The sequence below is a fragment of the Physeter macrocephalus genome, chromosome 14 (assembly GCF_002837175.3).
Source record: "Physeter macrocephalus isolate SW-GA chromosome 14, ASM283717v5, whole genome shotgun sequence".
Taxonomy (NCBI): domain Eukaryota; kingdom Metazoa; phylum Chordata; class Mammalia; order Artiodactyla; family Physeteridae; genus Physeter; species Physeter macrocephalus.
Window position 1 is genome coordinate 115,413,977 of NC_041227.1, and position 14,525 is coordinate 115,428,501.

The 14,525-nt window shown below is 41.4% G+C and overlaps 1 protein-coding gene across 1 annotated transcript in view; it reads right to left on the reverse strand.

The window, feature by feature from the left end:
• FBXL20 (F-box and leucine rich repeat protein 20) overlaps positions 1-11,284 on the reverse strand; it is a 119,719-nt gene extending 108,435 nt beyond the window's left edge. Inside the window, exon 1 of the mRNA XM_007112552.4 lies at positions 10,998-11,284. Coding sequence (XP_007112614.1) covers positions 10,998-11,039 — 42 coding nt within the window. The 5' untranslated portion in view covers positions 11,040-11,284. The remainder of the gene's footprint in view (positions 1-10,997) is intronic.
• Positions 11,285-14,525: the final 3,241 nt, after the last annotated feature.

The following is a 14,525-nucleotide window of genomic DNA, read 5'->3' on the forward strand; positions in this document are numbered from 1 at the left end:
AGTACTGCCAACATTAGGCCCCTTGAGTTCTTGATTCCTATATTTAGGCCAAACTTTTCTGTCTGGACCAGAAACTGACGAGCTCAGAAGAAATTTATGTCATTTAGGGCCTATAATCCACCTTGTGAGGCAAAAAATCTAAATACAATGATTCTTTCTTAAGGAACGTGTTGACCTCAGTAAAACTGCATTTTTTGTTGTTGTGTAGATATAGATTTGGGAAGCTGTTTTTGTATAACTCCAGTCAGCTGTGACTAAGAACACTGAATATTAAGACCTTTATCTTCCTGAAGTTACCATTCATGATAATGTTAGGAAAGTTACATTATTAAATAAATGCTTTAACTTATCCAAGGATACTTCCAAAATATATCATGTTTCCTTCCTACAAATGGGTTGCAGAAGTAAGTTATGATGTGATTTTTGCAACATGAGTGTCTTCACACGAAGGACATGTAAATAATTTTCCAAATAAACTGATAAGGATGAGTGTGGGGAAAGGGTATTAGCAATGCAGTGCTCTTTTAAAAAAATAAATGCATCTCTACTTACTTATCCATGTTCAGTCATGCCATAGCTTTATTTTCTACAAATCAGAGACAGAAGAATGACCAGTTTCTGGGGTAAAAGCTGACTGTTTTAAATGTCAACTTACAATTTAGTTCCAGATTCTCATCTTAGGAGACATATATCCACATTTGCCTAAAATGAATGCAATAATGGTTACAGTATAAACTCCAAATTGAAACACTGTTAATTACTGTTCAACTACATTGGTTAAAATTCATAGATGTTCCTGTTCAATGAACCTAATATATAAAATTGAATCAGATGAAAAGAGATCATTAGTTACATTCTTTCCTTTATAATACACTTTTTCCAAGCCAGGGTTCAAACTCAGACTTCAAAGCTAATGCTCTTAAATAGGTTCTCTATATATAAATACATAAATTCCACAAATATTAAAAATTGAATCATAACACCCTAAACTCCAGGATATCACACAATCATATCCATTCCTCACTCCCTTGGCAAAGGTCATTTGGACAGATACACCATAGCTGTATATACATATACATGTACATATGGTTTACATGTACTTGTGGTATATACATATACCATGCTTTTTGTCTTTTTCTTTTGCCAGTGCCCACCTCCATTTTTATCAAAATTCAGGGCAAAAACAAGCAGGAATCCAAAGCAGAATATAGGTTCAGGTCACAAAGGCTAAGTGTTTTGTGTTTACCAGCAGTTAAAAACAAAGAAATGTTAAGAACACTGGCAATAAACTGAATATCTAATATTTAACTCACAGCAAGTTGGGGGATTTATTTACAGAGAATCACAGAATTTCCATGTGAGAAGGAACCTTAGAGTTCAGACAATGGGGTCCAGAAAGGCAATCTACCCGAGGTCACATAGATACACACGTGTATGTAAAATACATACACGTGTACTTCATAGTTCAGAAGTTACTTCCCCCTGTAAAATCCTAAAGACATCATCTTAACGTTTTCATTTTCTTTTTTTCTTTTTCTTTTTTTTTTTTTGCGGTACGCAGGCCTCTCACTGTTGTGGCCTCTCCCGTTGCAGAGCACAGGCTCCAGACGCGCAGGCTCAGCGGCCATGGCTCACGGGCCCAGCCGCTCCGCGGCATGTGGGATCTTCCCGGACCGGGGCACGAACCCGTGTCCCCTGCATCGGCAGGTGGACTCTCAACCACTGCGCCACCAGGGAAGCCCTTCTTTCTTTTTAAATTAATTGATTTATTTTATTTTTTGTCTGCATTGCATCTTTGTTGCTGCACGCGGGCTTTCCCTACTCGCAGTGAGCAGGGCTACCTTTTTTTTTTTTTTTTAATTTATTTATTTATTTATTTATGTCTGTGTTGGGTCTTCGCTTCTGTGTGAGGGCTTTCTCTAGTTGTGGCAAGCGGGGGCCACTCTTCATCGCGGTGCGCGGGCCTCTGGGATCCTCCCAGACCAGGGCTCGAACCCGTGTCCCCTGCATTGGCACGCAGATTCTCAACCACTGCGCCACCAGGGAAGCCCCAGGGCTACTCTTCATTGCGGTGTGCGGGCTACTCATTGTGGTGGCTTCTGTTGTTGTGGAGCACAGGCTCCAGGCGTGTGGACTTCAGTAGTTGTGGCACGTGGGCTCAGTAGTTGTGGCTCACGGGCTCTAGAGCACAGGCTCAGTAGTTGTGGCACACGGGTTTAGATGCTCTGCGGCATATGGGATCTTCCAAGACCAGGGCTCGAACCCGTGTCCCCTGCATTGGCAGGAGGATTCTTAAGAACTGCGCCACCAGGGAAGTCGCATCTTAATGTTTCTATCCTCTCCTTACTGAAATTAATTTCAAAATTAGAACATTAAAGTACATAGATGATCTGGTTCAAAAAATAAGATGACAGGGCTTCCCTAGTGGCGCAGTGGTTGAGAATCCGCCTGCCGATGGAGGGACACGGGTTCGTGCCCCAGTCCGGGAAGATCCCACATGCAGCAGAGCGGCTGGGTCCGTGAGTCATGGCCGCTGAGCCTGCACATCCGGAGCCTGTGCTCCGCAACGGAGAGGCCACAGCAGTGAGAGGTCTGCGTACCGCAAAAAAAAAAAAAAAAAAGAAAAAATGACAAAAAAATGGATAACATATTCTAACAGAGAACTCTGGAAAACCTTGCAGCTAACATTTATAGTTAACATTAAATTGTTAATTTTCTTTTTTTTTAACATCTTTATTGGAGTATTATTGCTTTACATTGTTACGTTAGTTTCTGCTTTATAACAAAGTGAATCAGCTATACGTATACATATATCCCCATATCCCCTCCCTCTTGCGTCTCCCTCCCATGCTCCCTATCCCACCCCTCTAGGTGGTCACAAAGCACCGAGCAGGTCCCCCTGTGCTATGCAGCTGCTTCCTACTAGCTATCTGTTTTACATTTGGTAGTGTATACATGTTAATGCCATTCTCTCACTTCGTCCCAGCTTACCCTTCCCCCTCCCTGTGTCCTCAAGTCCATTCTCTATGTCTGCATCTTTATTCCTGTCCTGCCCCTAGGTTCTTCAGAAACATTTTTTTTTAACTGTTAATTTTCAAGGAACTGCAAATCCCTTCTCTTTTTTTTTCCTTCACCCCACCCACCTCGAAAAAGGAAAAAGGAAAACAAAGAACAAAACAAATCTGGCTCTTCGCTGGTAACTGCAATTCAGGATACAGGCAGTTGGCGATGACCTTTCCAGGGCCTAAACTGTCAACCAAGGATGACAGAAGCATAAAAGAAGAGGTACTCTACATTTAAAAACCTGCCCTAATCTAGAAATTTTACTGCTTTCTTTTTGCCTGTCCCTCCTGCCACATAAATACCTTCATTCTGCATATAGTAAAAAAAAAAGCACTCAGAATAGCTATACCTATGGCATATTCTTATTATCGCAAATTATAAGTAAAACTGAGAATGCTTTTCCATTTTTTACTTTTAAATGATCGTGAAGAGTTAGTATATGCACCCCTTGTTGTTCTAACCCATTCTGAAAGTACAACTCTTTTCATGTCAGCAAAGATCTCCCGCTTTCTCAGTCCCCGAGATATCTATTTATCCTTGGTGGGAAAAAAAACAAAGAAACCCTTGGCTACAAATTCTAAGGTAGGGAATAAACCACAGTCTGACTCTGAATTCTTGAGTTTTTTCTGTGCATGTACCCATAATTATTCACCCTTGTTAAAATATAATTAATTTATAACTCTTTTTAAGTCATGTAGGAAATATTACATGAAAATAAAGTAGCAGAATAAATCGAAAAATAAATAATCGTGAAATTATATCTGCCTGCATCCTTCCGTTAATCAGAAAGTTACACTCACCAACAAATATCACAATAGCTTTTACATTTGATTATATAAAACTGTGCAGGCATTCGATATATTGCCAACCTTCACTTCCTTGTTATTAGATATGATTTCTATCTTAGCACCAAAGTAATGCATAAGATCAATTTACTATTTACTTTCAGTGTTCTATTTCCCTTTTTTTACTTTTTACTAGAAATTCCTGGGATCAAGGACAAAAATGACAGAAGACATTGCCAATATATGTTTCATAACTGACTAAATCCTTGTCTACCATGTTTTAATAGGTGACTTTTACCTCAGAGCAACTTAGAAGACAGCAAAATGGATTAAATTACTTACATTTCCACCTGATTACAACTGTCAGATATGAGGCTTATTAAAGCCAACAGAATATCATAAAATCAAATTGGAGGAAATATGATTCGGGAATAAATAGGTTACTTACCTATAGCTTTAAATCACATGCCTGCTAAATCGTTACTTGATATGTGCTGAAAATAACTAGCCAGCAAAGCCATTCTTTTAACAGAAGTAATCTTCAAAAGCTAAGGCAAATCTGTTTTGGATTTATTACATTTGGATACATACCTTTCTTTTTAAAGTTATATAATAAAGCAACATGAATCAAGCATAAATACTACTGCATAGTTCAATAATACCACCTACTGTAGTTGCTATTAAGTTAAAATCTTTTATCAAATGGGTTCAACTGCATTAAGACATAAAACTATAAAACCACAGGTGGATGCCTTCATTTTTCTGAGGCAATTTTTGGGTGGGGGTCTGATCTAAGAATTCACTAAGTCTGGGTTATTAAATAGGAAAACAGTGTAAAGACAACTATGCACAAGCAGCTAAATTTGGTCAGTTTAAGGGCATTCTTTCTTCTTCCTCCCTCCCTTCGATTTTCCTGGTGTAACAGAATATTTTATTTTAGACATCTAAAAATACCCTTGCAAGACTACAGTATTAGTTAGATTACTGAAATTTTTAATTTAGTTCCAATCTGTCACCAGTTGGGAAACAGTAATCTAAGGGCTAGGAATAACAAAAGTACTCATTAATTTAGAAGAAAAATGAGACCAAAATTTGAAAAGAGGCAACTCTGGGGATGAAGATAGAAGGATTTTTTAAAATTAAGATGAAAAAACAACACCAATACTAACAGTTAAAACTGACAAAAGGCCTAGAACATGAAGACATGAGTTTAAAAGTGTGGATGCTTCTAACAGAAATACTGCTTTAATGAATGAAAATCTTCATTGTAGAGACAGATTACGCCGGAGCTTCCCTGGTGGCACAGTGGTTGAGAATCCTCCTGCCAATGCAGGGTACACGGGTTTGAGCCCTGGTCCAGGAAAATCCCACATGCCGCGGAGCAACTAAGCCCGTGCGCCACAACTACTGAGCCTGTGCTCTAGAGCCCATGAGCCACAACTACTGAGACTACGTGCCACAACTACTGAAGCCCGCATGCCTAGAGCCCGTGCTCCGCAACAAGAGAAGCCACCGCAGTGAGAAGCCCTCGCACCTCAACAAAGAGCAGCCCCCACTCGCCGCAACTAGAGAAAGCCCGTGCGCAGGAGCGAAGACCCAGCACAGCCAAAAATGAATAAATAAGATAAATAAATTTATTTTTTAAAAAAGAAAGAGATTACATCTTACAACGTAGGATTAAATATCAACAATACATCTTGTGAAGTTTTGCCAAGTTAAAAAAATTTAATGACTTAATGGAAAGCATAATTTTCAATACATAACTGTTTATCTTATGTATACGGTAGCAAGATACAAACATATGTTTATTTTAAATAATGAATGACTACAATATAAGTACATGGTACAGTGTACTGTGCTTCAAAAGGACCCATGATTATACAAATAAAGAAATATCAGTAACACTATTCAAAAAAGGACAGATTGTCTGAATGGGCCTAAAAAGCCCAGACTTTTAATTTGGATTTTCTAGAGTAATGTTAGATAATTGCTTTCAAACCAATCTCTAAAGCATTAAAAACAAAATTCCTTAGTTTTACTAGCACTCTTTCCCATTGCAAGGCCTTTCAAATAGAGTGACACAAATGACAGCAGCCCCCGCTCGCCGCAACTAGAGAAAGCCCGTGCGCAGGAGCGAAGACCCAGCACAGCCAAAAATGAATAAATAAGATAAATAAATTTATTTTTTAAAAAAGAAAGAGATTACATCTTACAACGTAGGATTAAATATCAACAATACATCTTGTGAAGTTTTGCCAAGTTAAAAAAATTTAATGACTTAATGGAAAGCATAATTTTCAATACATAACTGTTTATCTTATGTATACGGTAGCAAGATACAAACATATGTTTATTTTAAATAATGAATGACTACAATATAAGTACATGGTACAGTGTACTGTGCTTCAAAAGGACCCATGATTATACAAATAAAGAAATATCAGTAACACTATTCAAAAAAGGACAGATTGTCTGAATGGGCCTAAAAAGCCCAGACTTTTAATTTGGATTTTCTAGAGTAATGTTAGATAATTGCTTTCAAACCAATCTCTAAAGCATTAAAAACAAAATTCCTTAGTTTTACTAGCACTCTTTCCCATTGCAAGGCCTTTCAAATAGAGTGACACAAATGACTCTCACCCACTGGAAAATATATGTAACATTTTCCACATGCACCAACTTGGAAAATATGGTTATTTACTCTGCAGAATGTTCTTTAGGTTAGAAGATGAAACCTTAATGGAGAAAAAGGGTCATTACTGCAGTCTTAACTGTACTGTGTGACTGAGCCTACAAACTTTAACAAAATACTGGAGTGGCTATTTCAGAAGAAAGGACCAAGGTCGGCTTTTATTAAAAAATTACAGATTCATAGGATCTGGAACAAAAGGAACCTTAATAATTGATTCTAACTCCTTTTTCTTACAGAAGAGGTAAATGACCAAACCAGAGAAGTGAAAAGAGATGACCAAAGCTACAGTTAGTTGGTGACAAAAATCAAGGTTATCTAATATCCAGTTCTCTTAACTCCCAGCGCAGTATTTTCTTTCTGCCACAAAACAGTTTATGATTTTTCTTATTTTGGACAAATTGAAGCAATAAAATGAAGCAGGTAAAGAAATATTACAACCTAATCGTACAAACTGTAGTATTATAGATTTATCAGAGAGGCAGTGAGGTATAATGAAAAACAATGAACAGCGATTCAAAATACCCAAATTGGAACTCATCACTTCCTAGCTATGTGAGTCTTAACATCTCCAGGCACTGGTTAAACTGTAAAATGGTATGTGAATGTCAGTGAATGTTACCACTATAACTTTTTTTTTTAAGTTATACTTTTTAATAAACCCAAATAAGAATTTTTTCCTCCAATAGTACTACATTCTTATAATGGAGCTACTAAGAGTATGACAAGTGGAGAGTCTTAACTGAAGAAAATCTAAACTTGGATTCAAGGGCTAGCTTAGATATTTACACGTGTGTCATTAATTTCACTATGTTAAGATAGCATTGGCTACAGCACTTAAAATGAAGGATAGCTGTATTCTCTCGACAGCAAAAGCAAAATAAAATATACTGGATGAAGAACTTTAGGAAAGCTCTTTTCCACACATTTTATGGGCTTTTATGCTATGTTATGCTAAAAACAGAGCAGAATGATAGAGTGGAGTAAAAAAAAATGCAGATTGGAATCTTGGCTCCCAAAAGTACTAGCTGTGCAACTTGAACACTTCTCGGGCCCTGGCTTTCCTCAAAAGAGAATTGTGAGAATTAGAAGTAACCAAGGTAAAACATCTAGTTCAGTGCAACTGGCATACAGGACATATTTAATAATCATTATTAAATTTGAAATTTAAAATTAATCATTATTAATTTAAAATTTAAATTTTAATATCAAAATTTGCCACAAAACAAAGTATACTGCAAGTAATATAAAAGTATTTGAATGAATTTCAATTAAAAGACTAAAACAATTCAGTACGCATTATGTTAACTTTATAAGGGTTATTATAGTACAGATTTAATGCCAAAGTGATACAGCAAAGAACAACAATAATTTTCACACCTCCATATCTTTTTTAAACTCTTTTATCCAACAGTCATCTACTTGGCTATTCTACAAGATACTACATAGCTGCCTAACAGGTACTCTTCTCCCTTGATTTTAACTTAAAAAATTTTTTTTCTACAGCTCTACCCCTGAGTGTGAGATTTAAAGTGTGTGGCCTTCACTTACAACATCCAAAAGCATAATACACAGAATATTCCCTAAAAAAGATTTTAAAGAATTAAATTAAAAACGATAAGCTTTAGCTATCTTCTGCCCAGAAAAAAAATGTGGCCAAGAAAACAATCTTTCACTTTTTGTATTAACCATAACAAATTTGAAATTAGTTGTTATATATTTGCTATAGAAATTTCCTGCACTCACAAAAATTTTCAGAGCTATCTGCTTACAATCATAAAATTATCAGTCCTTTAAAAACCTGTGATTTTTGAGAATTAAAAAAATAATCTGATGTAAATATTTTAGATATGAAAAGCCTGCTTTATCTTATCTACATCTTTTATCCATTGAAAGCAAATATTTAAAATGTTTTCAACGAATTAGCAAGGTTTATTACTTCATGAGAGACCAAATAGTTTATTGCTTTATTACCTTTAAATTAGGTCATTAAGGGGTAAATGACTTTAAGAAACATCAGACAATGAAACTCATTAAAACATATCATTTCCAGTCCCTTCTCATTTGTATTTCAGCATGAACACTTCACTTCATAATAAGAGTAGCTTTTTGTTTACAAATAAACACTGTAGAAGAAGTAGTTTTCCCTCCCTTTTTATCTTAGACATGTTCAGAAAACTTTAGTTGCCAGTTAACATACCAATCAAGGTAAACAGACATGCTTGCAGGACTTCCCAGGTAGCGCAGTAGTTAAGAACCCGCCTGCCAATTCAGGGGACACGGGTTCAAGCCCTGGTCCAGGAAAATCCCACATGCCGCGGAGCAACTAAGCCCGTGCGCCAAAACTAGCCCGTGTGCCGCAACTACTGAAGCCCACGCGCCTAGACCCCGTGCTCTGCAACAAGACAAGAAACCACAATGAGAAGCCTGCGCACCACTATGAAGAGTAGCCCCCGCTCACCACAACTAGAGAAAGCCAGCGCGCAGCAACTAAGACCCAACGCAGGCAAAAATAAAAATAAATAAAAAATAAATAAATTTATTTTAAAAACCCAGACAAGCTCAAGAAAGCAATACATTTTCTGGGGCCTCCCTGGTGGCGCAGTGGTTGAGAGTCCGCCTGCCGATGCAGGGGACACGGGTTCGTGGCCCGGTCCGGGAAGACCCCACATGCCGCGGAGCGGCTGGGCCCGTGAGCCACGGCCGCTGAGCCTGTGCGTCCAGAGCCTGTGCTCCGCAACGCGAGAGGCCACAACAGTGAGAGGCCCGCGTACCACAGAAAAAAAAAAAAGAGAAAGCAATACATTTTCTTATTATTTTAGTACCACCAGTACAGATAAACTACAAATTAAAATATAAAATAATTACAAAAACAGGATATAGCAATGCAATTTTAAAGCACAAAGAACTCTTTCCAACAATTACTCACACAACCTAAAAGTGAATAGCAAAATGATAAAGAGCTGACTGTAATGGCAAAAGGCCATCCTCCACTCAATTCTTCAGTATTTGGGTTTCCCTTTGAAGATTTCTGCCAACTGCTAAATATCTATTCAGTAATTTTAATGACAGTCTGGACTTTTACAGTAGTACTGAATAGGAATCCATCATAAATTAAGTTTACTGGGTCTCTCTACACTAGGGCAACATAAAGTTCTATTAAACACCAAAACATATCTACTATAATAATTTCTTCCCATGATTAAGTTAAATATGAAAACTCTAAGGAGACCAATTCCTTGATTTTTCTCCACTCCTGTCCTGCAACAGTAACACTGTAGCTCTGCAGTTAAACTCTCCCCAACACTCCCTGTCTTGATCTTTATGGGTAAATTAAAATATTTTTCCCATAAGCATAAAAAGAAATCAAGGAATAGACTAAACTGAAGACCTTAGGTAACAATTTCATCCTCTGCAACTAGTTGGCAAGCTTCCTGAAACTTCTGTCTCACCGTCTTACAATTTCATCCTTCAAATGGAAATGAACAAAAACACCAAGTGAGATGTACACTGAGCTGTGAGTGATCCCAGGTCAGCCTGATTCTCGGCCAAAAAAGGCCAGGCAACATTTACTCTTCTTGCTGTAGTTTCTTTCTCTTTCTTATCCCCTCAAAAAACCTTCCCGTATATTACTATACTACTGTAATTCACCTGTAGCTACGATACTTCACTTCCCAAAGGAACCACTTCCTGACACCGACTACTCTCTAAAGACGCTTTCGGATGTTTTATTTCCTCACCCATTCCTTAATTCCATTACTATAAACCTCTCTCGCCAGAGGTGGAGTTCTTAGAGACAAAGAGACTTGAATGGATTTTAAGCCTCTCAGACGTTCGTCCCAATCTCAAAGCCTGTACACGTCTAAGAGCTCCCAGAAACAATGAGCTACAAAAGTACAGACTAAACGGGAAAGAAGAGGAAGTATCAGAACAATACCCAAAGCAAACAGCACCGAAAACTGGTCGTCTCTATCATCTCAGTCTACCCCCCCCCACTTCCCTAGTTTAACCAAGGTCTCGCAAACTCGGAGAAAAGCCCCCTGGCCCATAATTTCCCCCCTCGCTTCACGAAGAAAGTGGCAGAAAGAAAAGCTAGCTCCCTCCTGTCGATCGGAGCTGTGATGCTTTTTCTGCCGGGTGAAGGGAGGCAAGCCAAGGGTTGTGTAAAGAATGGAAAGCTGAGTGATACTGGGGGGAGGGGGAATTAGGGCGCCAGAGCTAATCCCCCGCCGGGGCCCCGCTGGTGGAAGAGGCAGGAGGCGACCGGTCGGGAGGAAGAGGGAAGCCGGGCTGCACTGGGCTTTCGGGTCGCGAGAAGGGGGAGAGAAGTCTGGCAGTCCTAGAGGCCGGGAGGTGACGGCGCCAGACAAGGGAGGAGGTTCGGTGCGGAGCGAATTTTTCAGGGCACGAAAGAGGGAATCGCCTTCCTCCCGCCACCCTAGCCCCCTCCAAGCGCACACCTCAAACCTGCTCTTGGTCACTCCGTTCACGTCCCTCCTCATGGGGCCGGCGGGTGCGGCCGGGGCCGGGCGCTGCGGCGTGCGGAGTGCAAAGACTGGGGGCCCTGGGCAGGCCCGGGAGTTCCGGCACCGAGAGGAGGCAGAGGTGCTGCGGATAGGGGCCGTCGGCGGGGAGGAGAGACCTCTCGACTCCGGTAGGGCCTCCTCCACCTCCCGCGGTGGTGGCGACGGCTGCTCCTCGCCAGCTCTTCTCTCTCCTCAGCCTCAACTTCAACCCAAAACAAAAACACTCCCCACCTACCAGCAACGCCGCTCCTCATTGGGCAGAGCCGACCAGGCCTCGGAACTGCGTGGGGAGGGGGAGGAGGAGGAGGAGCGCGCGGCAGCGGCGGCGGCGGCGCAGGACCACCCCTCCCCCATCCCCGGGCGCAGCCGGCGACCATCAGCCCGGGAGCAGCCTGAGCGCGGCGGCGGCGGCACGAGCCTGCTCTCGCCTCCAAGGCAGGAAAGCCCACCGCGAGAAGGAGAGGCAGGGAAGTGCCTATGTGTCTGTGTGTATTTATGTACGGGAGGGGCTGTGGGGCGGATGCGAGTGCGCGCGTGCTCGCCGACCGGTGAGAGAGAAGAAAGCAGGACAACTGCACACAGCACCCAAGCCCCCTCTCCTCTCCTCCGCGGGCAAACAACACGCACCAACTCACCAAGCACTTGAGCCGTCTTGTCCTCCCAGCCCCCTAAGTCTTGTCGCTTCCCCGGTAGCCTGTGCTGGCACACATGTCCTTCCCAGCCACCCAACTCCCTTCCCCTATCACTCACTGTCGCCTTGAACCCAAAGTGCAGCAGGCGGTCCCTGCTCGGAGCCATTTTCCTCGTCTCTGGTTGTCTCTAGATTGGGGCAGTGCTGCTGCCGCCGCCGTTGCCGCCGCCTCCCCCGCCCCCGTGGATTGCATTACCGGGTGTTGCAGGGAGGCTTGGGGGGCCGCTGCGGAGCGTGGATCTTCCTGTGCATGGATCAGGAGGACAGGGGGACAATTGTGCTGCCCTCTGCTCCGGGGACGTGCGGCAAGGCCGCACCTCCACCTCGTGCCTTGGGGTCAGGGGGTGCAGTGCAGGAACTGGGCGACCATTCCTTTAGCTGGGGGAGGGGCGCGCTTTGGTGGAGGTGGGGGCGGGTGAGGCAGAAAGGCCTTGGCTTCACCCGCTCCGCCGCCCGACCGCCGCTGGCACCCAATGGGCTCTAGTGCCTACCCGCCCTCCAATCAGGGCTCTGGTTGGTGAGAACCTGATCCTGACGCCACTTTGGCGGGAGAAACAAGCGTGTCTGAAGGAGCAGGCGGGGGCGCTTTTCCAGCCGTAACATTCATTATGACTCTTTCTATAGAAGCTAGATTGTGTCATATTATACTTTAGCAACCCCAGCCCTCAAGGTCTCAAAACTTATGATCTAATTTCTATGAATTAACGAATAAGAGTTTACCCTTAGAGCGACAAACTACAGAATTATATCCCAAAGATAAAATATTAGAAAGATAAAATACCATAAATTCTAGCAGTCCTGGCTGGACCACTTCTAATTATATTACAAAGTAGATGAGTTTGTCTTCATACCTCTTTTCACTTGCACATTCAGTGACTGGATTATTAGGAATGTCTGATTAAGAGATGAGCTTATTTAAGAGCAACTAGTGCTGGAGATCTTTTAAAATAGGCGTATTTTAGCTGGAAGGCTTATTAACCAACTCTTCAAGAACTTTTAAAAATTAACTATTTTATCCTAGAAAGGGCTTCCTAAGCAAGGAACCCAGCTTCAGAAACTCATTCTCAGGCCCACAAAGCCAGGTCTAGATGTTACAGCCTCCTCCTGTCCCAGATACTTTTACCGTTATTGCTTCACTTCAGTCAAATAAGAACAGCCTTTTGGTTGCATCTCATCTAAGAGCAGTTTTCTCCCAGCAAGCACTACTGATGAATTTAGTGACGAAGGCCTGCAAAAGTTAGTAAAACTGGCTTGAGCAGATAAATCAGATGAAAACTTTCACGGGTCTGTCTCCCTAATTTCAATTATACTTTCCAGTTAAATTCAAATAATACTCAGGAAAGACTTTTACTTTGTTAAAATTTTTTGACTGGACTTTTAAAAAGCTGAATAAACAAAAATTATTCAAAGGTTAAAAATTTATTACACATAGGCATGTTGCTTTTTATCAAAGAAATTTATTTGCATGTAAATAAACACGTTTTTGTAATGTTTGGGGAAAAAAAATCCCACAGATTTTTGTCTACTTTCAAAAAAATGAAAAACCCCAAAGTATTTACAGAACGGCCATATGCACAGAAAATCAAATTTGAAAAGATTTTAGAAAAGACCCTCCCATCTGCTCCTGATGTACATTTTTGAAACAAAATTTAAAGCTCAGCTTTTGCAACTGAGCATGTTTCCCAACCTAGCTTCTAATATGTTAAGTACTTCCTACCCCTCAAAAAACTAACTCAAGGGTAGAAATCAGAGGGGAGGGAGATTGGGCGGGGGGGGGGGGGAAAGGTAAAAGAAAATGAGATTGCTTAGGGATTGTGAATAATGAGCTTCCTATACTGGCATCTGCTTTAAGTGACTCAGCTGGATACTATGACTCACTGGCTCCCTGGAAGGTTTCTTTTAAGAATTCATAATAGTGCTGCCCTAAATTTTCAGACCTAGGTCTTAAGGAAAATCCTTCCAAGAGCCACCCACCTCAAGCCTAGTTTTGGCAATTATATCCTGCTTCATTCGCACCGCCCTCCCCCCCAAATACTTGTTTTAAAAGAAATTGATTTTTGAACCTGGAATCTTCATGTACATCAGAGCAGGTTTTGACCAAGAACCCCTAACATGAAGCCAAAAGACAGAAGAGGAATCAGGTCAAACTAAGAATACATAAAGACTCCAGCAGCAGAAGATAGGTAGAAGTTGACTTCATGTCCTTGCCGTCTTTTGAAACAGGAGAATGAGTACACCTAGACAGGAGGGAGGTGTCCCAGGCTTGGTTTATTCTGCCTCTTCTCCTCCACCCTGTGGAGAAATGCAGTGCTCCCTGGTTCTCAGGCAGGGTGAAGCAGTTTAGCCCCGGCTCCCTGTTAAGCAAGTTCAGATGCTGGGTCAGTGTGTGGGGTGTGCCCATCGACAAGTCAGGGGCTTATCCTTCATCCAGATCCTAACTCGGGATTCTTTGATCTGGGATGAAGACAGAAAGAGAGAAAAAGCTTCCCAGTTTACTCATTTTGGTATTTGTTGGCTCTGCTTGGGGGAGCTGAGCCCCTGATACTATGCAGTACATTCCCCATAAGATTTTCCCCACCCAGACAAACTTTAAAACCTTTTTTTTTTTTTTTTTTTCCTGCAGAAACCAATGGGATAGGATTCAAAACTAGGTGAGAAATCCAACCTGGTTGTATGTCTGAGAGGCTGCTACTGTATCAGCATCACAAGATAAAGCACTCTGGTATCACCTTGCCCATGTCCTCCTTAGTGTCACCCAAGACATTTGACTC